Source organism: Peromyscus maniculatus, chromosome 22, assembly GCF_049852395.1.
Source record: "Peromyscus maniculatus bairdii isolate BWxNUB_F1_BW_parent chromosome 22, HU_Pman_BW_mat_3.1, whole genome shotgun sequence".
Lineage (NCBI taxonomy): Eukaryota > Metazoa > Chordata > Mammalia > Rodentia > Cricetidae > Peromyscus > Peromyscus maniculatus.
In genome coordinates this window covers 20090298-20109930 of record NC_134873.1, presented here as the reverse complement: position 1 = coordinate 20109930, position 19633 = coordinate 20090298, and the positions used below count along the sequence as shown (strand labels likewise).

Here is a 19633-nt window from a genome sequence, read left to right as displayed (position 1 = left end):
GATCCCAGGCATTTTTTCTCATCTTTTGTACAGTTTTTGTTTGTTTGTTCATTTGTTTTTGAGTTAGGATCTCATGTATCCCAAGCTTAGGAAGTAGAGGCAGGAGGATCAGAAAAGAAGTTCAAACATATCCTCAGCTACATGGCAGGTTCGAGAACAGCCTGGGCTACATGAAATCCTGTCTTGAAAAAATAGATTTTATAACAGGTTGAAGGTGTATCTCAATGCTTGCACAGAATCTTGGGTTTAATCGCCATCATTAAAAAGTACAAAAAGCCGGGCGGTGGTGGCGCATGCCTTTAATTGCAGCACTCTGGAGGCAGAGGCAGGAGGATCTCTGTGAGTTCGAGGCCAGCCTGGGCTACAGAGTGAGATCCAGGAAAGTCGCAAAGCTACACAGAGAAACCCTGTCTCGAAAAAAAAAAGTTTGTACCACTGCACAGCTGGCACATGTGACCACAGAGAACACAGAGAAACCCTGACTGGAAAAACCAAAAACCCACAGAGTTGAACTAACTGATGGACATTCAAGAGTGTGATGATTATGGGCTGAAGATGTAGCGCAGTTGGCAGAGTGCATACGCACGCGAGTGCACATATCAGATTTAAAAGTCACCTAGAACCTGAGCTTCAGCTGACTAGTAGGAGTTCTTGGCTAGCATGTCTGAGCCTCTGGGTTCATTCCCAAAGGATAGGGAGCTTGGGATGTAGCTGTGTAGCTCAGATGGTAAAGGACCTGCCTAGCATACCCAAAGCCTTGGGTTCAATCCCCAGTACCACATAAACTGGGCATGGTGTCACATATCTGTAAACTTAGCACTGGCCTGTAATCCAAGCACTGCTTTAAAAAACAAATAAACAAATGACTGGTTATACCATACAAAACTTTCTCTAGTCTCTATTTTAACAAATCCAAATACCTATACTACAAGTTGATTTCATAAATTAATAGTTTGTGGTATTTTGCAGGGTGAGCCACATCAAAGACTTCATTGAAAAATACCAAGGATCTCAGAGAAGCCCCCCCTTTGCCCTGGCAACGGCTCTTCCTTTTCTCAGACTTCTGGATGAGACACTGACATTGGAAGAAGCAGATTTACAGAATGCTGTAATCATTCAGAGACTCCAGCAAACTGCGGAGCCTTTTAGAAAACTCTGATAGTTTTGAGTTTTGAGAGACTGAGAGAAATGATGGTTGGAAGTGGACAGAAGTGGGAGACAGAAGTCAGTTTGCCTGAGCTTGTGGTTTGAGTGCTACTAATTCCTTAGGAGGATGTTTAAATAATCACAAGTTAGGAGAGTAATGTATGGCTGGAAACCACAGTTAATGCACTTTTCTCAAAGGCCACTCAGAAAAAAATGTGTATCTTCAAATACTAGTTAACCAACATGATATATTAAATAGCTATATAATTAATCTTCATGTGGTCTAAATTAGTAGAGTATTAGCATTGAAACATTATTTCCAAATAGCAAATATTAATATAAATGTTAGCTCTCTCAGTTTTTAAATAGCAATACATTAAATATTGTACATGACATGTTAAAAGCATCAATGTTATTATTGTATTGCCTATACCTAACCCTCACAGCTTCTCAGTTTTCACTCTGTGATGACAAGAGATATTCAAGTATTAATTTAGCAAGAGTATCTAAGATGTATAATCTTTTAGGAATAAAATTGTGTAGCTTAGTACAATGTTAGTATTAATGTGCCTACACACTTTTCTATACCTTCTATATGTAATTTTATGGACTGAGATAGATGGGTTCAGTGGTAGAGTATTTACCAAGCATATATGAGACCCCAGATTCAATCAATCCCCATCAAATTAAAAAAAAAAAAAAAACTTTAAATATGAAATGTAAAAGCACTCACAAAAATTCTCCAAGAACCACAGTTGATTCTCTTCCTACTTTCTCCCCAAAAACTAGGAATTTAATTTTAGCTAACATTTGTAATTAGCCATTCATTTGCACCACTCAACTAAAATCTACTTTATCATATTACATATTTGTGAATGTTTCTTAAATTCACAAAAAGTACACATTTTCTACTTCATATCACAGTAAACCTGTGTAAACATTCTAGGAAAACATGTTTAGTGTATTATATTTTTAACTGAAAACGAATTATGTTTCAATTTTCAGATTAAATCCCTGTGTTTGGAAATAAGTTAAATGAACTATTTTGCATATGATCTATTGAATTAAACTTTAAGTAATTAAAATATAAATAAAAATTAATAAAAACAAAAGTGAGGTATATATTATAGCAAGGATTAAGTGACCCATACCAGCAACAGTATCCATAGGGTGCTGGATGTATGCTATAAACCTTTTATGTGAGTGAACTATTTTGCAAATGGTCTATTGAATTAAACTTTAAGTAATGAAAATATAAATAAAAATTAATAAAAACAAAAGTGAAGTATACATTGTAGCAAGGATTAAGTGGCCCATACCAGCAACAGTATCCATAGGGTGCTGGATGTATGCTATAAACCTTTTATGTGAGTTATATGTATAATAGTATTAAAAACTCAAAAAGTTTGGCCAGGTGATGGTGCATACCTTTAGTCCCAGCACTCTGGAGGCAGACACTGGCAGATCTGAGTTCAAGGCCAGCCTGGTCTACAGAGTGAGTTCCAGGACAGCCAGGGCTATATAGAGAAACCCTGTGGGGTGTGTGGGGGAAACCTCAAAGCTTTCAAGTATTTATTCCTTTAAAAATAATAACTTCCAAGCTGCCCACAGTGGTGCGTGCCCTGTAGCTGTCGCTCACACCCTCACACCAAACTGAGAGGGGAGGGTCACTTGAGCCCAGGAATTCAGATCAGCCTAAGGAACATAGCAAAGTCCTGTCTCTACAGTAACAACTTTTCAATCCTGGAGGGATGGCTCAGCAGTTAAGACCACTGGCTGCTTTTGCTGTGGACCCAGGTTCAATTCCCAGCACCCACACGGCAACTCACAATCACCTGTAACTCCTGATTCTAGGCATCCAGCTCCCTCTTCTGACCTCTGTGGGTACTGCACTCAAGTGATACATGGCAGGAAAAACACATATACATACGTTAATTTTTTTAAAGATTTAGATAAATAATAATTTCCAAAGCATGAAAAGATTTCTTGAGAAAGGTGATGTGTTTTTCCCAAAAGTTTGTCTGACAATGAATATAAATGAGTCTCACCTGTTCCTGTATTCACTATGTTGTAGTATCACTCACTTTATAGCCTCTAGAAGACAGCCTTTTTCATTGGTGAGAGTGAAAAAGAAACGTAATACTACATGATTAGGAAAGACATTCTGACAGAGGGTCATTTGGGAGTCCTTTCCAAAGGGCCAATACCTGGCCAAACATGGTAGCCCACACCTGTGATCATAGCACTTCGGAGGCTGAGGCAGAAGGATTACCATGAGGTCAAGGGCAGCTTGGGCTGCAGAATGAGACTGTCTTAAATCAACGAAGTCCATTCCTGCCACCTTCCACAAACACGGTTCACCGTGTCTGAGATGGTGCCAGCTCCATCGGGCATCTCGAGTGATTCATAGGCAGTTAATGTCACGCTGCAGGAGTTCTGTACAGGCCTGAGTCCTGTGGAGTCCACGCTGTGTGCTTCAGCACAGACAGTGAACCACTCCACCAAAATGCAGCCTCTGCACCTCGCTTAGCTGCGCCCTTTTCCCAGGTTTACTCAGGCTGTTCTCTAAGCTGAACCATTCATGATGTAGCCTGTGCCTTGGCGCTCAGCCACAGATGAGGCAGGACTGGACAGTGTGAGTGAGGTTTTAACTAAGGCTCAGGGAATGCCAAGAGGGAACCCGTGTGCGTAACTGGATGTCCTGGATCAGCCCTTTCTTTTGCAGTCCTGTTTTAAAGATGCTCTCTTCCCTAGCTCCAGCCTTCCACATACCACACCCTGTCTTTTGGGTGGACGGTGTGGAATAGAGGATGAAGGAGAGCATTTTCATTTTGCCCTTAACCTAGGAATTCAGCAGGTACATAATAGAAAAACTAAATATTTGTTGTCGATAATGTTTACATAGCAATATCAGAGCCCTCTTTAGCAAAATAGAAATAATTAGGATAGTAAAATCAATAATTTTATCTTTCAGATATAGGCAAAAACTTCTGTTTGTTAATATGGTCAGGAATCTAAGGAAATGTTTCATATAGGCCTATTATGAAACCTTTCTATATGCATAGTTGTAATTTATGAAAGGCCTCTCACAGAAATGTTTCTCATGTATCTACCAAAAAAAAAAAAGCCTCCTTTGTGGATTTTCCAGTTTCTCATTAACCAGAAGCTACAGGGGGTTTCTTGTGTATCTTGTAGAGTACATGCCAGTGGGAAGTTCCAATAGGAAGAACAGTCATCAGCAATAACTTGTGTTTTTTTTAAACTGTGAAAATGTTAGTGTAAATCATGTTCTTGATGATAATCATCTGATAAAGCTGTTTACTTGAAAATTCAGAAGTTGTGAAGTTGCTAGACTTCTTACTGCAGGTTGACTTTGGAAGCATAAATGGCCAAGGGAAGCAAAACCTGAAACGAATGAACATCTTAGGCGTGGAATGCAATCTGACCCAAGTCATTGCTTCAAATCCGTCACTAGTCCTTTATCTTGTGGATAAGATGGAAGTTCAGAAGTACATGTCTGATTTACACATCTGAATCTGCTAGCTAGATTACTATGCATTCAAAGCTAAAATAATCTTACTTTATCAGTCAGTTCACGTCATGATGTTTCCATACATTGACAATTCAATATGTGTGTATTTATTTTAGTGCCTTAATATATTTTTGATGTGGTATTTTGCTAATGGTTAAATGAACTGTTCTCTTAAAACGCTGTTCATTGAAAGGGTTTGTTAAATGATTTACACTTGTTATAAAATAGTACATGTGAATGCTTTTGTCATTTTTTTTATTTGGCTAAGTCATTCAATTTGAGAATCAGTGATTATTTATTAGATGCCTTTTCTTTAACCAATGTCATTTTCATGCTCAGAAATGTGAAAAAGTGATATTTTAGTACCAATCCAATGGTCGTATTTGTTCTCATGACATAGCATGGAAGTTTATTAATACACTCCTTTGTTTTTCTTTGCCAAAGAACAAACCACTCTGGTAAAAAGTTGCTTATCACACTGAATCCTCAGTTAGAAGTGGCTTACTCATTACATTTATATCTTGTTCTTTGCCATTTGTTTTAAATTGTTTTGGCACAGACAATCCATACTCATAATTCATACTCATTATGGAAAGTTATAAAATACAGATCTTCTAAAGATAATCTCAATATAAGTTGATGTGGGATCTCAAGATAGCTTCACCGCCAGGCACACACACAAAAAAATAGTCATTGATTTTTTTTAAATGTATTCAACTATATTATTCAACCAGGATATAATTTTAGAAATTTGCATCTCCTTGAAAAGGAACTCCATCTGGGCGTGGTGGCACATACCTTTAATCCCAGCACACGGGAGGCAGTTCGAGGCCAGCCTGGTCTACAATTGGAGTTACAGGACAGTCAGGGCTACACAGAGAAACTGTCTCTAAAAAAGACCGCACACAGCCACAGCCAGCATGAGCATGTTTTTATGTCCTTAGAGTTCATCTGTGTATCTTTTTTTTTTTTTTTTTTCCGAGACAGGGTTTCCCTGTGTAGCTTTGCGCCTTTCCTGGATCTCGCTCTGTAGACCAGGCTGGCCTCCAACTCACTGAGATCTGCCTGCCTCTGCCTCTGGGATTAAAGGAGTGCCACTACCAACCGGCTGGTCCTTAGTCTTTTAAAGCACTTCCTGGAATATTGCACACACTACACTTAACTCATCTGCCAGGACTTGGTTGCACAGACATACCTACCAGTTACCTATAGGAAAGCCTGGGAACTGTGTACTGAAAGCCTGAAGTACAGCTATAATTTTAGTCTGAACAAGTGGAGTGTATTGCTTCATTTAAAGAATAAATTTATTTGCTGGCTTTCACCCAAGGTGGGGTTAGCTGAGAGTTTCTGTCTACAACAAGTTTGCCAAGAAAAGAAAAATCGTCCCAGAGGGCTTGGCAGCAATCCCCAGGTGTGTGGCGATTGACCACAAACTTGGAGGTGTTGGGTATCCCCAAGCTGCTGAGGCTGGCCGGCTGCCGGCTGCCTGCTCGCCCCGGCCACGCCCACTTGGCCGGACCCACCCCTCGGGCAATAGCGCCCAGCGCTGCCACAGTCAGAGACAAGCAGCCTGCAGATGTCGTCTCACGAACCCACCCCGGCTCCGGTTGCACAGCCTCACACCCAGGAGCCAGGCTCGGTGAGCGCCAGGAGGGCGAGAGGGAAGCGGGCTGCTCGGCGCTCCCATGGGCAGGGAAGACAGGCACCTGCCACAGCCCTTTATCCAGATGTTGGGCAGAGTACAGAGTTTGGTGGCTCTGGAACACCCTAGAGAAAACAGGATGGCACCCAGAGTCCTGATGAGAAGTAACAAATAGGCAGGCAGGAAGGACCAGGTCTCTAGTGTCCTGATCCCAGGCCACCGCTTCAGCCCTGGCAGATGTTGGTAAGGGGGCTGCCTCCCCTCCCCAAACTCAAGGCAGCTCCGATGGACTTAGCCTGCCTCTGAAACCCTGGTGCTGCCCAGATACCAAGTTCTCCTTAGAAAGACGACCCCCTGCCCCGCTGCCGGGTGCCCAGGCAGGGGGCTTTGGAGGTATGGGGAGAGGGTAGATGGGAACCCAAGGTCTTCTTAGACCCTCTGCGTTCTCTTCATGGGTAGAGCTGGGGCTCATGTTGAAACTGGTGCCAATGCCAGAGAGGGCTTAAGAGCCTCGGGCTGTGTCGTGCTCTATTCAGAACCTACCTCAGTTCCACTGGCAAGGTGTTCCTACGGCTTCAGTAGACTACCACCTCCATCCCCTATCTTTTATTATTATTATTAAGAGATTTTTCTATTCATTTTACATACCAACCACAGATTCCCCTCTCCTCCCTCCTCCCGCCCCCCCCCCCCCATCCCCTATCTTGACTCGGTGTTTACTAAGTCAGGCAATTCAGAGCAAAAGAAAGAGGCACCCCCTCAACTGGGAGACCCCTGGTGCCTGAAATCCCAGTTCCTGGCTGGGGAGACGGAGGCAGGAAGATTCCTTGAGGTTCTGGGAAGCATAGTAAGACCTTAACAATCTTAACAATCAGAAAAGAGGATGAGTAAAGATGTAGCCCAGTTTCAGAGGGTTTGTCTATCATGGTAAGACTTCTCCTATACTGGAGTGGGGTAGAGGGCCCTTTGGGGAACTCTCATTTTCCAGAAAAATTCAGGGAATTGAGGTGATATATTAATGGCAAGAAGAAAGAAAAAGAGAGAGAGAAGAAAGAGAGAGAGAGAGAGAGAGAGAGAGAGAGAGAGAGAGAGAGAAAGAAAGAAAGAAAGAAAGAAAGAAAGAAAGAAAGAAAGAAAGAAAGAAAGAAAGAAAGAAAGAAAGAAAGAAAGAAAGAAAGAAAGAAAAACAGATTGCCATGAAGCATCAGTGTTTAATTATCCTAACGCTATGGGGCGTATATATCTGCATTTTGCTTGTCAAGAAACTGATGCTCAGCAAGGCTAGCCCTGCCTAGATCACACAGCCAGTTTGTCAGTGTGTCAAATGTAGATTCCATGGACTGATGGGGTAAGGCAACCAAATGATCACTCGGAAGACCGCAAGACTGTATCATCTCAGTTTCTTTTGGAATTTGTTTGGCTGGTCCTCTATTATCTAAAACCTCTACAGGCCCATTTAGGGGGAAACAAGAAACTCATTATGGGATGGGAATCCACTCACGCTGGATTCTGCCAACTAAGCGTTTCTGGAAGTTGCAATAATGTTCACACAAATATCAGAAAAAGAATGCACCCAGCATTGAGAGCGGTTTCTCAACTGGGGTAGGAAGCATGTGTGAAGTGGGAGATAAACCTTATCTGGGAAGACCTTCCCTTCCATGTAGCCTGCCTGTGGTGCCTACAAGATACTGAAATGGACAAAGTCTTAGCTTTCTATCCTGCTTCCGTCCCCAGGCAAAGGATGAAAAAAATGATTCCTAGCATTATCTGAACATAGAGTACTTTACAGTGTCCTCCTGGCCATGTATTGCTTTAAAAACATATATTAAGCACCTACAGTATGCCCAGGTACAAGAGGCACCACATTGAGGGAGAACATTTATGCTCTCAGCTTACGTGGTCAGGGGGAGAAATAGGAATAAATGAGAATATACCAGACAGTCTGGGCGATTCAGAGACCCAAGTTGTCAGGGAATGCCTCTGAGAAAGGAACATTTAAACTCATACCTGAATGGCAAGCAATCAACTCTTGAAAGGCACAAAAGAACCTTCTAGAGAAGACAGAAACACAAAGGCCCTGAGGAAGCAACAGTCTCAACGCGTTTGGACAATAAGAACCTCCCACCAAGAAAGCCATTGGAAGCGGGGGAGTGGGATCAGAGTGGGATTCCTGTAGGCCATTTGGAGGACTTGGCTTTTTTACTAGACAATAAAGACAGACACGTTATTGGTTTTAAGCAGACAGAGTCTGACTGATGTCATTCGAAGAGCACTGGCTGCCGCTGGGGAGTGGACTAGCAGCAGAGGCGCCACTTAGAGGCTCACCTGACAGATGTGGCAGGGGAACTGGAAAAGACAGGAACCGAGGATGGCCACGGTTGTGTGTGGCCCGAGCCACTGAGCAAAGACCAGTGTCATTTAATGCCATGTGGCGAATGGGGTGGGGAGGTGGCTGCACAGTGGGACAGCAGCAAGGAGCCGTGTCTGGGCCGCGTGGGGCTGTGGCAATCAAATGTTTGCGACTCTGCTGCATGGCTGAGGGACGGCGATAGTCCACGTTCCAGGCTCTTCACTATTTTGTGATACTGCTGGGTTGATAAACAGTCTTCCCAAAAGAAAAGGGGTAAGGTTTGCCGGTGTCTATGGGGTACACATCCCCATCACAGCAGATGCCGGGGACTCCACAGGTGCCTGGCAAACGTCACAAACATTGGAAAACTGAGTGGGCAAACACCCACCACCAATTCTGATGACCTGAGTTCGATACCTAGAGTTCCCATGATGGAAAGAAAGAACAAACTGTGACCTCCACACGTGTGCTGTGGAGCATGCATAACACACACACACACACACACACACACACACACACACACACACACACACACGTTTAAAATAAACCCAAACACTGAACGATCGACTCTCAGAGCCAATGTCTCGGGTCAACCATCATGACAACCTTGTGAGGCTGGCAGGCAATTGCATCTGGTAGATGAGGAAAACAGGGCCTAGAAACATAAAGGATTTATTCAGGGTCCTACAGGGCCCCACAGCTCACTCTGATTACTGACTCAGTACAGAAAGTGGCTGTGGCAGGAAGCATGGGGGCAGTGTGCAAGGAAGAACTTCCCCCCTGGAATGGTTCAGAGGTCACGGCTTAGAATTCTGCTTTTTTAATCCTCTCTCACTTCCCTTTAGGATGCTCTGGGGTCAAAATGAGGCTGGGGCCGCTGAGGGGTCCCCAAGCCATCAGGGAATCGAGGGTTTTTATGAGAGTCACTGGGGGTGTGGGGAGCTGTTTTGTGTCTCTAGGGATAGGGGTTAGTTCCTGTGTCTCCCCCAGGACAACAGGACCGGTCGCCTGTCAGTCTGTACGAAGGTGTGCTATGGCATTGGTGGAGTCCCCAACCAGGTGGCCTCCAGCGCCTCGGCCTTCTACCTGCAGCCCTTCCTGCTCGATGTGGCACAGGTGAGCATGGGCAGCAGCCCGGGGCCCCCCGGTCTTCCTACCTCCTCTCCACCCACGCTGCCACTTTGGTTTTGGTAGCTAGCCCTGTGCCCCAAGTTTGACAGCAAGGATAAAAAGGCCATGGAGGGAAATCTCTTCAAAGGTACTCCTTACATCCTGCTTGTCCTAGGGAAATGAGAACATAGCCGAATGTCGGCGACAGACACTTGTAATCCCAGCATTTCGGTAGAGAGGCAGAGGCATGAGGGTCGGGAGTTCAAACCCAGGCTCGGAAGCATGGCTAGTTTGAGGCCAGCCTTGGCTACATGAGAAAGACCCTGTCTCGAAACAAAACAAGATGGGGATTGTTCAACATGTAGAGTGGTTGTCTGGTTCTTAGTCAGGGTTTCTATTGCCACAAAGAGACGCCACGACCACAGCAACTCTTCTAAAGGAAACATTTCATTGGGGTGGCTCGCTTACAGTTCAGAGGTTCCGTCCATCATGGCCGGGAGCATGGCAGCATGCAGGCAGACGTGATGCTGGAGGAATAAGCAAGTGTCCTACATCTTGCAGGCAACAGGAAGCTGACTGACTCACTGGGCCGTATCCTGAGTCCATGAAACTTCAAAGCCCACCTCCACAGTGACACACTTCCTCCAACAAGGCCACACCCACTCCAACGAAGCCACACCTCCTAATAATGCCACTCCCTATGAGAGTATGGGCTTATGGGACCAATTACATTCAAACTACCACACTAGCATGCATGAAATGGGCGCAGTGGTGTAATCCTGTAATTCCCAGTAGTAGAGACAGGGTTGGAAGTTGAAGGTCATCCTTGCCTACATACTGGCCTTGAGACATGAAACTCTATCTCACTGGTTCTCAACATTCTTAATGCTGCCACCCTTTAACACAGTTCCTCATGTTGTGGTGACCCCTAACCATAAAATTATATCATTGCTACTTCATAGCTATGATTTTGCGACTGTTATGAATCATAATGCAAATATCCAATATGCAACCCCTGTGGGGTCGTGACCCAGAGGTTGAGAACAGCGATTTTACCCCTCTCCTCACTGGCTCTGATGTCCCTCAGAGCTTTCTGGAATCATGTGCCAGGAAGGAGCCCTTTCCACCATGGCTGTAGCTCTAGATGAGTTCCCAGATCCCCCTTTGCACAGCGAGCGAGCCTGACTGTAGTCTCCGGGTTTGCAGAGCCTTGGCTGTATCTTGTTGATGGTTTCAGATCCCCGCTGCCCAGGTGTCACTTGCCTTGTTCGGAGGGAAGGTGTCTGGGGCCGTCGCGGACCCTGTGGCTGGCTTCTTCATCAACAAAAGCAGAAGGACAAGATCTGGACGGCTGATGCCTTGGTGAGCAGCCCCTTGGTGCTTAGATTCCCACCCCCTCGGTCCTAGGTCACTGTCACAGCTTGTGTCTTGGTTGATACCTGTGGATGGTTAGAGGATGAGCCTGTGCGGTGCAGGAGATGAGCTAGGTCAGAATAGGAGGCTTACAGTAGTCCAGAGACATGCTTAGGGATTGTCCGTTCCTCATCGGTGGGCACAGGGCTGAACAAGCTTCCGGGGCTCCCCGCTCTGCCTGTGGCTCATGTGGTGGGAAACATGTAGTTTTCCTAGAGGAAAAACAATGCACGTGTGCTCCAGGAAATCAAACGAAGTACCTTATATGTGCTAGCCAAACGCTAAGTGAACCCCCAGTTCTGAGTACAGGGAACGGCACCTCCAAGGCCCCCGGCCAGAGTCCCAACAGTGAATGTCCCTCCTTCCATCACCCTCGCTTCCCCCTGTCTCTGTGGCTCCCTGAGAGCCCCAGCTCCAGGGTCCCGTCAAGGGGCAGAGACAGGGTGAGGTTGTCCCCGCCGGGTCCTTGGTGCCCCGTGTTGTGGGCATAGTGACTCGGCTGTGCCTCTACAGGGCGCTGGGCTGCATACCCTTCATTGCCCTGGCCTACTTCTTCCTGTGGTTCCTGCCCCCATTCACCAGCCTGCGTGGGCTCTGGTATACCACCTTCTACTGCCTCTTCCAGGCCCTGGCTACGGTAAGTGTGTGACCGCCCCCTGCTGGGCCTGGTTCTGGTGATTCCCACTGCCAGATAGGATTTCTATTCGGAGTCAGGGTGTTTGTTGTAGGTCCAGACTCACTGCTCCGACCTGCCCATCAGTGCTTGGAAACCTGTCACTAACAATCCTGGCTCTGCTCAGGGCTTTGCGTCTGAGCCCTTAGCTTTGAGATTCAGATGATCGGGGCCTTTTAGGAACCTGGACGGGACAGGGTGGCTGCTGGCTTTTGCATGGCAAAGTGGCAAGGGAAGGAGACACAGTCCTTGAGTAAGTGACAGTATGGGTGGCCGAGGCCATCCTAATCTCTGAGGGGCCATCCAGTTCTTCCAGGTTCCCTACACGGCGCTCACGATGATCCTCACTCCCAGCCCCAGAGAGCGAGACTCGGCCACTGCATACCGTGAGTACAGCACAGCTGTGTTCCCGCCTGAAGCTGCTGTCTTTCAGGTCCTGCAGCTCGCCGCGTCACCTTGTACATGCTCTGTCTCCAGGGATGACCATGGAGATGGCAGGGACGCTGATGGGAGCCGCCGTGCATGGACTCATCGTGTCCAGTGCCCATGGGTCTCGGAGGTGTGAGGATCCTGGAGTGCAGCTCCCCGGGAGTACCGCTGTCTCCCCAGACGCAGTAAGTGTCTGAGGTACCCAGGAACCCCCTCTGCGGAGTCAACTCCTTCCTCCAGGGGATGCTCTTCTGCCATTTCTTCCTCTTGGGTGGGGATGCCTACTGCATGTGCCCTCACCTTCCCCCCACTTCTCTGGCTGAACTCACAAGCCCCAACACCTGTCAGGTTCTCCACTAAGCCTGTCTGGAAGGGAAGAAGGAAGGGAGGGGGAGGGAGGAGAGAGAGAGAGGAGAGAGAGAGAGAGAGAGAGAGAGAGAGAGAGAGAGAGAGAGAGAGAGAGAACAAACCACTAGGGGATGTAGCTCAGGGGGAGGGCACTTGACCAGCATACATAAGGTACTAAATAAATTCAATCACCAGGCATGGCCAAAACCAACCAAATAGCAACAGCAAAGCCACAAGCAAGGCCTGGCAGTACACCTGGGAGACGGAGACAGGAAGAGCAGAAGTTCAAGGCTATTTCTGGCTATATAGTCAGTTTAAGGCTAGCCTGAGCTATAGGAATCCTGTCTCAAAATAAACGAAGCACTCAGTGTGTGTGCTTCTTGGGGGGTGGGGGTGGGGATGACAAAAACCACTAATGGGCAAGAACAATAGAGAATGCAGGGGCCGGGTTACAGCTCATTCGGTAGAGGATTTGCCCCGCAAGTCTGAATTTGCCCCGCAAGTCTGAAGCCCTTCAGCATCATCGAAGCCAATGATGGGTCGCAGCTGTAATCCCAGCACCCAGAGGTGGAAGCAAAGAAGATCCCAAGTGCAAGGTCATCCTTGGCTACATAGTGAGTTATAGGCCAGCCTGGGCAACACAAAGACCCTGCCTCAAAAAAAAAAAAAAATTCACATACAAAATTACCAACAGTTTCAGGACAATGAAAACAGTGTGCTTTCCTGGGTGAGGCCAGGGCAGTGCCTCGAACTCCCTTCCTTCCCCTCCCAGAAGCGCCCTCTGTCCTCATTGGCTATCAGCATCTCTTTATTGCATCTTTATTTTCTCTGTATTTCATCCGGGTCACCATCCATCACACTACTGTTGACTGGCTATGGATGCGCACACTCCATCCCTTACTGCGGATGAGGGGCCACTTGCTCGTCCTTGTGACCCCAGGATCTAGGACAGAGAAGTTAGCAGCTATGCCCATTTGCTGACTAAGATGGGACAGTAAGCATGCTGACCTCTGGTGGCTCGGATGTTCCCTTCCCTATGCGGGCCAAGAGTCATCAGAGAAGCAAGACTGTCCTGAGCTCTTCGGACTAACTCTGAGCGAACCGGAGGAGCAGAAGCCAGCGTCTTGGGGCTTGGGGTGATGAGCTTTCCACTGGCATCGAGGGGTACTCCTGCTTTCCCCCGTGGTCTGGAAACATCACCCTCAGCGCCTTTCTGTCCCGTCCTACAGGCTCGTCTCTATTGCCTGGCAGCGGCTGTGGTTGCGTTGACTTACCCTGTGTGTGGCAGTTTGCTGTGCCTAGGAGTGAAGGAGCAGCCAGGTATGGGAGGTAGGGGGTGCAGTGAGGAATTGAGAGGCAGAAGCTGGGAGCAGGACTCCTCCCGGGGGTGAGTTTTTGAACTCTTCCAGTCCAGGTATCACCTTGCTGTTTTGCAGACACTTCCGCCCCAGCCTCGGGTTCAGGCCTGAGCTTCTTCACGGGGCTGGCCATCACTTCCCGGCACCCGCCCTACTTGAGTCTGGTGGCGTCCTTCTTGTTCATCTCCGCGGCCGTCCAGGTACCGCTGACCGAGCGCCCTTTGATTTGCCCTGGCTGTGCTTATTGTAAACAGGCATTTGAAATCGAGTCTCATGTAGCCCAGGCTGCCTTTAAACTTGCTATGTGGCCGATTCCGGTCATCAGCTCCTGATTCTCCCGCCTCCACGCAAGTGCTGGGCTTACAAGCATGCGTCATCATGCCTGGTGTAGGTTTTAGTTTTATAGGGGATGTCACACGTGGCTGAGAGGAAAGACCTGGGTGTGACTTGTGTGACTGGGGTTCCAAGAAGTCGATGGTGTCTGGGAGGACATCCTCTATTACCTGGAGTCTAATCAAGTCCATCCGATCCTAACTATGCAAAAGGGGACAAGAAAGAATGGCGCTTATATCTGTGGTGAGAGGGAATCCTTGGAGTTCAAGGACTTGGTGAAGAGGCCTTACTGGAGACCTTCCCTTTACCCGTGACTTCTGAATTCCTGCCAATTCCCTGCGTATGACTGTTCCCTGTGCATCCATCACCTCAGGTGGAACAAAGCTACCTGGTCCTGTTCTGTTTACATGCCTCCCGGCTACAAGACCATGTCCAGGGCTTGGTGCTAACCATCCTGGTAAGGGGACCAAGGAGGTGGAGGCTGGAGCCCTTGGGAGCCTGAGGGAGAACCTCTGTAGCCAGAGTTCTAACGATCCCGTCTTGTCTCAGTCTCTTTTCGGCAGAGGGTGGAGTTGGGGGTCAGACTCATAGTTAATTAGCTACTGGTTCAAACCAGACAGTCTGAGGTTGGGTGGCCGACCTAAGAGCAAGGGCTTTGAGGTCTGGGCGAAGGTGTAGACCTCAGGGCCCTTGTGGGATGACGCTGTCTGCTCACAGATCTCAGCTGTGCTGAGCACCCCGCTGTGGGAGTGGGTTCTCCAGCGATTTGGGAAGAGGACATCCGCGTTCGGGATCTGTGTGAGTGAAGCAAAGCACAAGGCTTGGGGGTGGCTGAGGAGGTAACCAGGGAGCCTGAGCTCAGCGGGGTTTAGGCCTGGGTTCCCTTGGGTCTGCTGGGCCTAGCACAGGACCAGGTGTAGGGCTTGTGCTGAGCCCGCAAGCCGGGGGAACTGTGGAGGACCAGCTCACAGGTCTCTCTCCCCAGGTGATGGTGCCCTTTTCTATCTTGCTGGCGGCGGTGCCCTCGGCGCCTGTGGCCTATGTGGTGGCCTTTGTCTCCGGTGTGAGCATTGCTGTGTCCCTGCTGCTCCCCTGGTAGGCTGGATGAAGGGACGGGGGATTGGGAGCCTCATACCCTCCCATAAGGGAGTCTTTCTTCCGCCTGCTGTCCGACTCCCTGGGTGGGGCCACCAGTTCCTTCCTTGGAGCCTTCCTAAAAAGGAGCCAATGGCATGCCTTTAATCCCAGCACTCGGGAGGCAGAGGCAAGTGGATCTCTGTGAGTTCAAGGACAGCCTGGGCTACAGAGCGAGTTTCAGGACAGGCACCAAAACTACACAGAGGAAACCCTGTCTCGAAAAAAAATAAAATAAAAGAGCCAGCCACAGAACAGAGGGAAACACAGACATCCTGCTGGATGCTGTGGATTGGTTCTGAGCAGAGGTCTCCAACTTGGCCTCTGCCCTCCTGAGGACTTGCAGGCTGGCTGTTGGCTTTCAAAGGGAAGAGGGCTAACTCCATGCGCCCCCCTCCCCCAGGTCCATGTTGCCAGATGTGGTGGATGACTTCCAGCTGCAGCACCAGCGTGGCCCAGGCGTGGAGACGATCTTCTACTCATCCTACGTCTTCTTCACCAAGCTATCAGGCGCAGGCGCCCTGGGCATCTCCACCCTCAGTTTGGAGTCAGTCCCAGGGCTGGGGTATACCGAAAGCACAGAAGTCGGGGGGGGGGGGGGGTGGAGGAGGAGACAGAACCCCCTCCCTAGAGGTCACCCATGAGTCTCCACTCTATGGAGCGTAGGGGAACCCCATCATCAGGACTAAGGAAGGGGCTATGGACTCCTCTCTGGCCCTTCACATACCCAACCTGGCTAGAAGTCAGTTTTCAGGAGAGGGTGGGGGCGCCATGTCTATGACTTCTCACCCAAGGAGTCATGCTCAGCAAAGCTGACGGGTTGGAGGGGTGTGGTGTTTCTCCAGGTTCGCGGGGTATAAGGCAGGGGCCTGCCAGCAAGCAGAGGAAGTGGTGGTCACCCTCAAGGTCCTCATCGGTGCGGTGCCCACTTGTATGATCCTTATTGGGCTGTGCATCCTCCTGGCTGGCCCAACTCCCAAGACGCCAAGCCAGGACACCTCCATCCAGCTAAGCCTTAGGAGGTGGGCAGTGCTTGTACATGGGTAGTGCTTGAACATGGGTACACGAGCCTAAGGGGCAGGCAGGTGCGTGCGTGCGCGTGCGCACGCACACACACACACACACACACACACACACACACACACACACACACACACACACGCTGGGGCCTAACAGCTAACACCAGCCGAGCCATCGGATTTCGGGCTGCTTGCCTTAGCTTCAGTGACACTCTTTGCTCCTAGATTTCCTTCCATGTCTACTCTTCATCCTCAATCTTCTTCCTTGGATTACCGGGTAGATAGGGGATGAGAGGGATCCCTAGATCTCCCTTGTAGCCCTCTGCCCACGTCATCTAGAACACCTCACACCTGGTGACTCAAGTCACCCTCTGCCCTGCACTTCCGTCAAGTTCCACACCAGGGCGAGTCACTCCTTGCACAGCTGTACTGGCTGTCCCACCAGCACGTTAGCCAGGCGCAGGAAGCCTTCACCCGAGCTCATCCTCTCCCCACACTTCTTCTGGATCTCCGTCTCAGAGAGTGGACTCATGGTCTGCCCCAGTGCCCGAGCCTGGGAGCCTCCTGCTCTCCCCTCCCATGGCTGCTGAGCGGCTGTCCGGGCTGGCCCTTCCCCTCCCATACATCCCACTGCATGGAGGATGTGTGTGCTGCCTGGCTTTCCTAGGATAGTGCAGGAATCTTGCAGCTGGGGATACAGCACATGAATCCTTTCACCCCAGGAGCTCAGCACAGGGCCCAAGGCCAAATAGGCACCTATGAGGAAGTGTGTGCTGCCACATCAACACACATCTGGCCCACAGATGTTCCTACTCACAAATACACAAGTCGCTCTCCATCTCTACACGGGACACACAAGGCGGCATTATCAGCAGCCCCTCACTTCTCACAGCTGATAGCATCAGCCTTCAGCTAGAGGGCCCCTGAAATCACACTCTCAACTCCAACAATGCCTAGAGGTTGAGGACTTGCCTGATGGGACTGGAGGACCTGGGCTGTGGCTCCAGTAGGCCTGGGAGTGGGGAGTTGCGGGCAAGACACGCAACAGCCACTGAAACTTCCGTGGCACCCTACGACAGGGCGGAGACCCTCACCTTACATCTCTTCCTTCTCGGCTTCTTCCCTCCTCTCAGGAGAACTAGCTACAGCATCGCCTGAACATGAAGGGGACTTCTGTGAGCCGGGAACGCAGAAGCCTGCATTTTCTGGAACTCTCTGTGCAGCCCCCTTGCAAATGGAAGCTTTAGTGACATCTCCCAAAGGGGCTAGCCCAGGTTCCAGGAGCCCTACTTGCTACCTCCTTACCTGTTGACCCTTAGACCTTTCCGGCCTGTAGCCTAAACTTCTCCACCTTCAAGAAACCTAAGACTCTAAAAGCATCCCCCAAGACTCCTTCTGGCATCAGGAAGGTCCTGTCTCCTCCAGCCTGTATGTACGCTCACTCCCTTTGCTAGATGGCAGAGCTCCACACACAGGAAAACAGACGAAGCCCTGGTTTGCCCAGTCTCCAGTGGACACCTGCTGAGAGCATAGAAAAGCTGGGACACAGTGTGAATGGGTAAACTGAGGACACACGACTACCTGGCACACAGGTGTTTGCCCAGCATTTTGCTCTCTTCACACGAATTGAGGTCACTGCTTCTGTCAGTAGACAGAGGACGACACAGAACCATCGGAGGCCAGTCACTTTTACAAATAAATGTAAAAACATCTTCTGAAATTCTTGTTATAATAGCATGTAATAGGAACTGCAGTTTTCTAGGGGCTGTGTCTTTGGGGAAGAATGATGCACTGGGGTTTATATTTTTTAAAAACACAAATTTAGCTGGGTGTGGTGATGCATACAGTTAATCCTGGCACTTGGGGTAGAAACAGGAGAATCAAGGGTTCAAGGCCTGCCTCAGCTGCGTATTAAGTTTGAGGCCAATGAACAACCTGAGATCCACTTTTTTGCAAGGGCGAGGGGAGGGGGGTGTTTGCAACAGAGTTTCTCTGTGTAGCTTTGCGCCTTTCCTGAAACTCACTATGTAGACCAGGCTGGACTCCGACTCACAGAGATCTGCCTGCCTCTGCCTCCCGAGTGCTGGGGTTAAAGGTGTGGGCCACCACTGCCCGCCCGGACCCATCTTAAAAGCAAACAAAAGTTAAAGAACTTGTTTCCTTTAGAATGGGTAAAATGTAACTGTGAACAGCTCCCCATCCCATGCTGGAGTCCCCTGAGGAGGAGCCATGAAGTATATGGCTCTTACCCCAGACGTGTATCACACTGACTGGGGTACAGCCGCACTCAACCTAAAACAAAGCAGCTTGCTTCTCTTACTGCTCTCCCTCCCCCTTGTCATTCCCATCTCCTTCTTACCTGTCACTCCTGAATCCATTAAACTTGGCTTCAGCCTTCTCCTCCTCCCCTTCCCACACGCCTCCCCCTCCTCTTCTTCTTTTGGTGTTCCAAGACAGGGTTTCTCTGTCAGCCCTGCCTGTCCTGGAACTCGATCTGTAGACCAGGCTGGCCTCGAACTCAGAGATCCGGCTGTCTCTACCTCCCGAGTGCTGGGATTCAAGGTGTGCGTCACCAGAGCTTGGCCAACCTGCCTTCCCTAAGTGGCTTTTATCAGGGTATTTAGCATAGCAACAAGACAAGTAACTAACACACGGAGGAAGCCCTCAATGCTAACTAGTGAATGCTGAACTCCAAAACTCTAATCGTCCTTGGCTTGCTCTCCAGCATCTCTGACCCACACGCCCCTCTTTCCTTCTGCTTCTTTGATGCTCCTTAACCTTCCCGGGGCAGTGCGGATCTCACTTACACGCTGCAGACTCCACTTTCAACCCACCGCTCTCTACTGAGCTTCAACTTCCCAGACCCAAAGCCTCCCGGGGTGCTTCCCAGGCAGTCCCAACACCACGCACCCAAATGGAACCCATCACCTTCCCTCCATGGAAGAATTGTCTGATTAAAAAACCTAAATGCACCCATATTAGAAGTACTTAGCAGACCAAGAACAAAACTCAATGCTTCTTCCTCAAAGGAGTATCTGCCAAAATCCTACAGCAAACATCATTCTGTCTATGTGTGAGACAGGACTTTGCTGTAGAGTTCAAGTCGGCTTCGAATGCACCAGTGTTGGCTGAGCCAACCAAGTACT

At 48.8% G+C, this 19633-nt stretch overlaps 2 protein-coding genes across 3 annotated transcripts in view; both read left to right on the top strand.

Annotated features, from left to right (window-relative positions):
- Positions 1-5048, top strand: part of Ubxn2a (UBX domain protein 2A) — a 31536-nt gene extending 26488 nt beyond the window's left edge. For both annotated transcript variants that reach the window (XM_076559639.1, XM_076559638.1), the window contains one exon: positions 970-5048. In XM_076559639.1, coding sequence (XP_076415754.1) covers positions 970-1159 — 190 coding nt within the window. In that variant the 3' untranslated portion in view covers positions 1160-5048. The remainder of the gene's footprint in view (positions 1-969) is intronic.
- A 948-nt stretch (positions 5049-5996) lies between these two features.
- Mfsd2b (MFSD2 lysolipid transporter B, sphingolipid) lies at positions 5997-18294 on the top strand. Its single transcript, XM_006981431.4, has 14 exons — positions 5997-6317; positions 9661-9786; positions 11018-11142; positions 11707-11830; positions 12174-12252; positions 12344-12480; positions 13873-13963; positions 14080-14201; positions 14708-14791; positions 15052-15132; positions 15320-15429; positions 15872-16015; positions 16314-16490; positions 17621-18294. Exons 1-14 carry the CDS (start codon positions 6255-6257, stop codon positions 17643-17645), a joined length of 1488 nt encoding a protein of 495 aa, XP_006981493.1. The 5' UTR covers positions 5997-6254; the 3' UTR covers positions 17646-18294.
- Positions 18295-19633: the final 1339 nt, after the last annotated feature.

What these genes read in the sequence shown, in the direction of transcription:
- Mfsd2b (XM_006981431.4), top strand. Translation starts at nt 6,255, where the DNA reads ATGTCGTCTCACGAACCCACCCCGGCTCCGGTTGCACAGCCTCACACC. An exon ending in TCTTCCAGGCCCTGGCTACG is followed by an intron (nt 11,831 to 12,173) that starts GTAAGTGTGTGA and finishes GGGGCCATCCAG; the next exon opens with TTCTTCCAGGTTCCCTACAC. An exon ending in AGGAGTGAAGGAGCAGCCAG is followed by an intron (nt 13,964 to 14,079) that starts GTATGGGAGGTA and finishes GCTGTTTTGCAG; the next exon opens with ACACTTCCGCCCCAGCCTCG.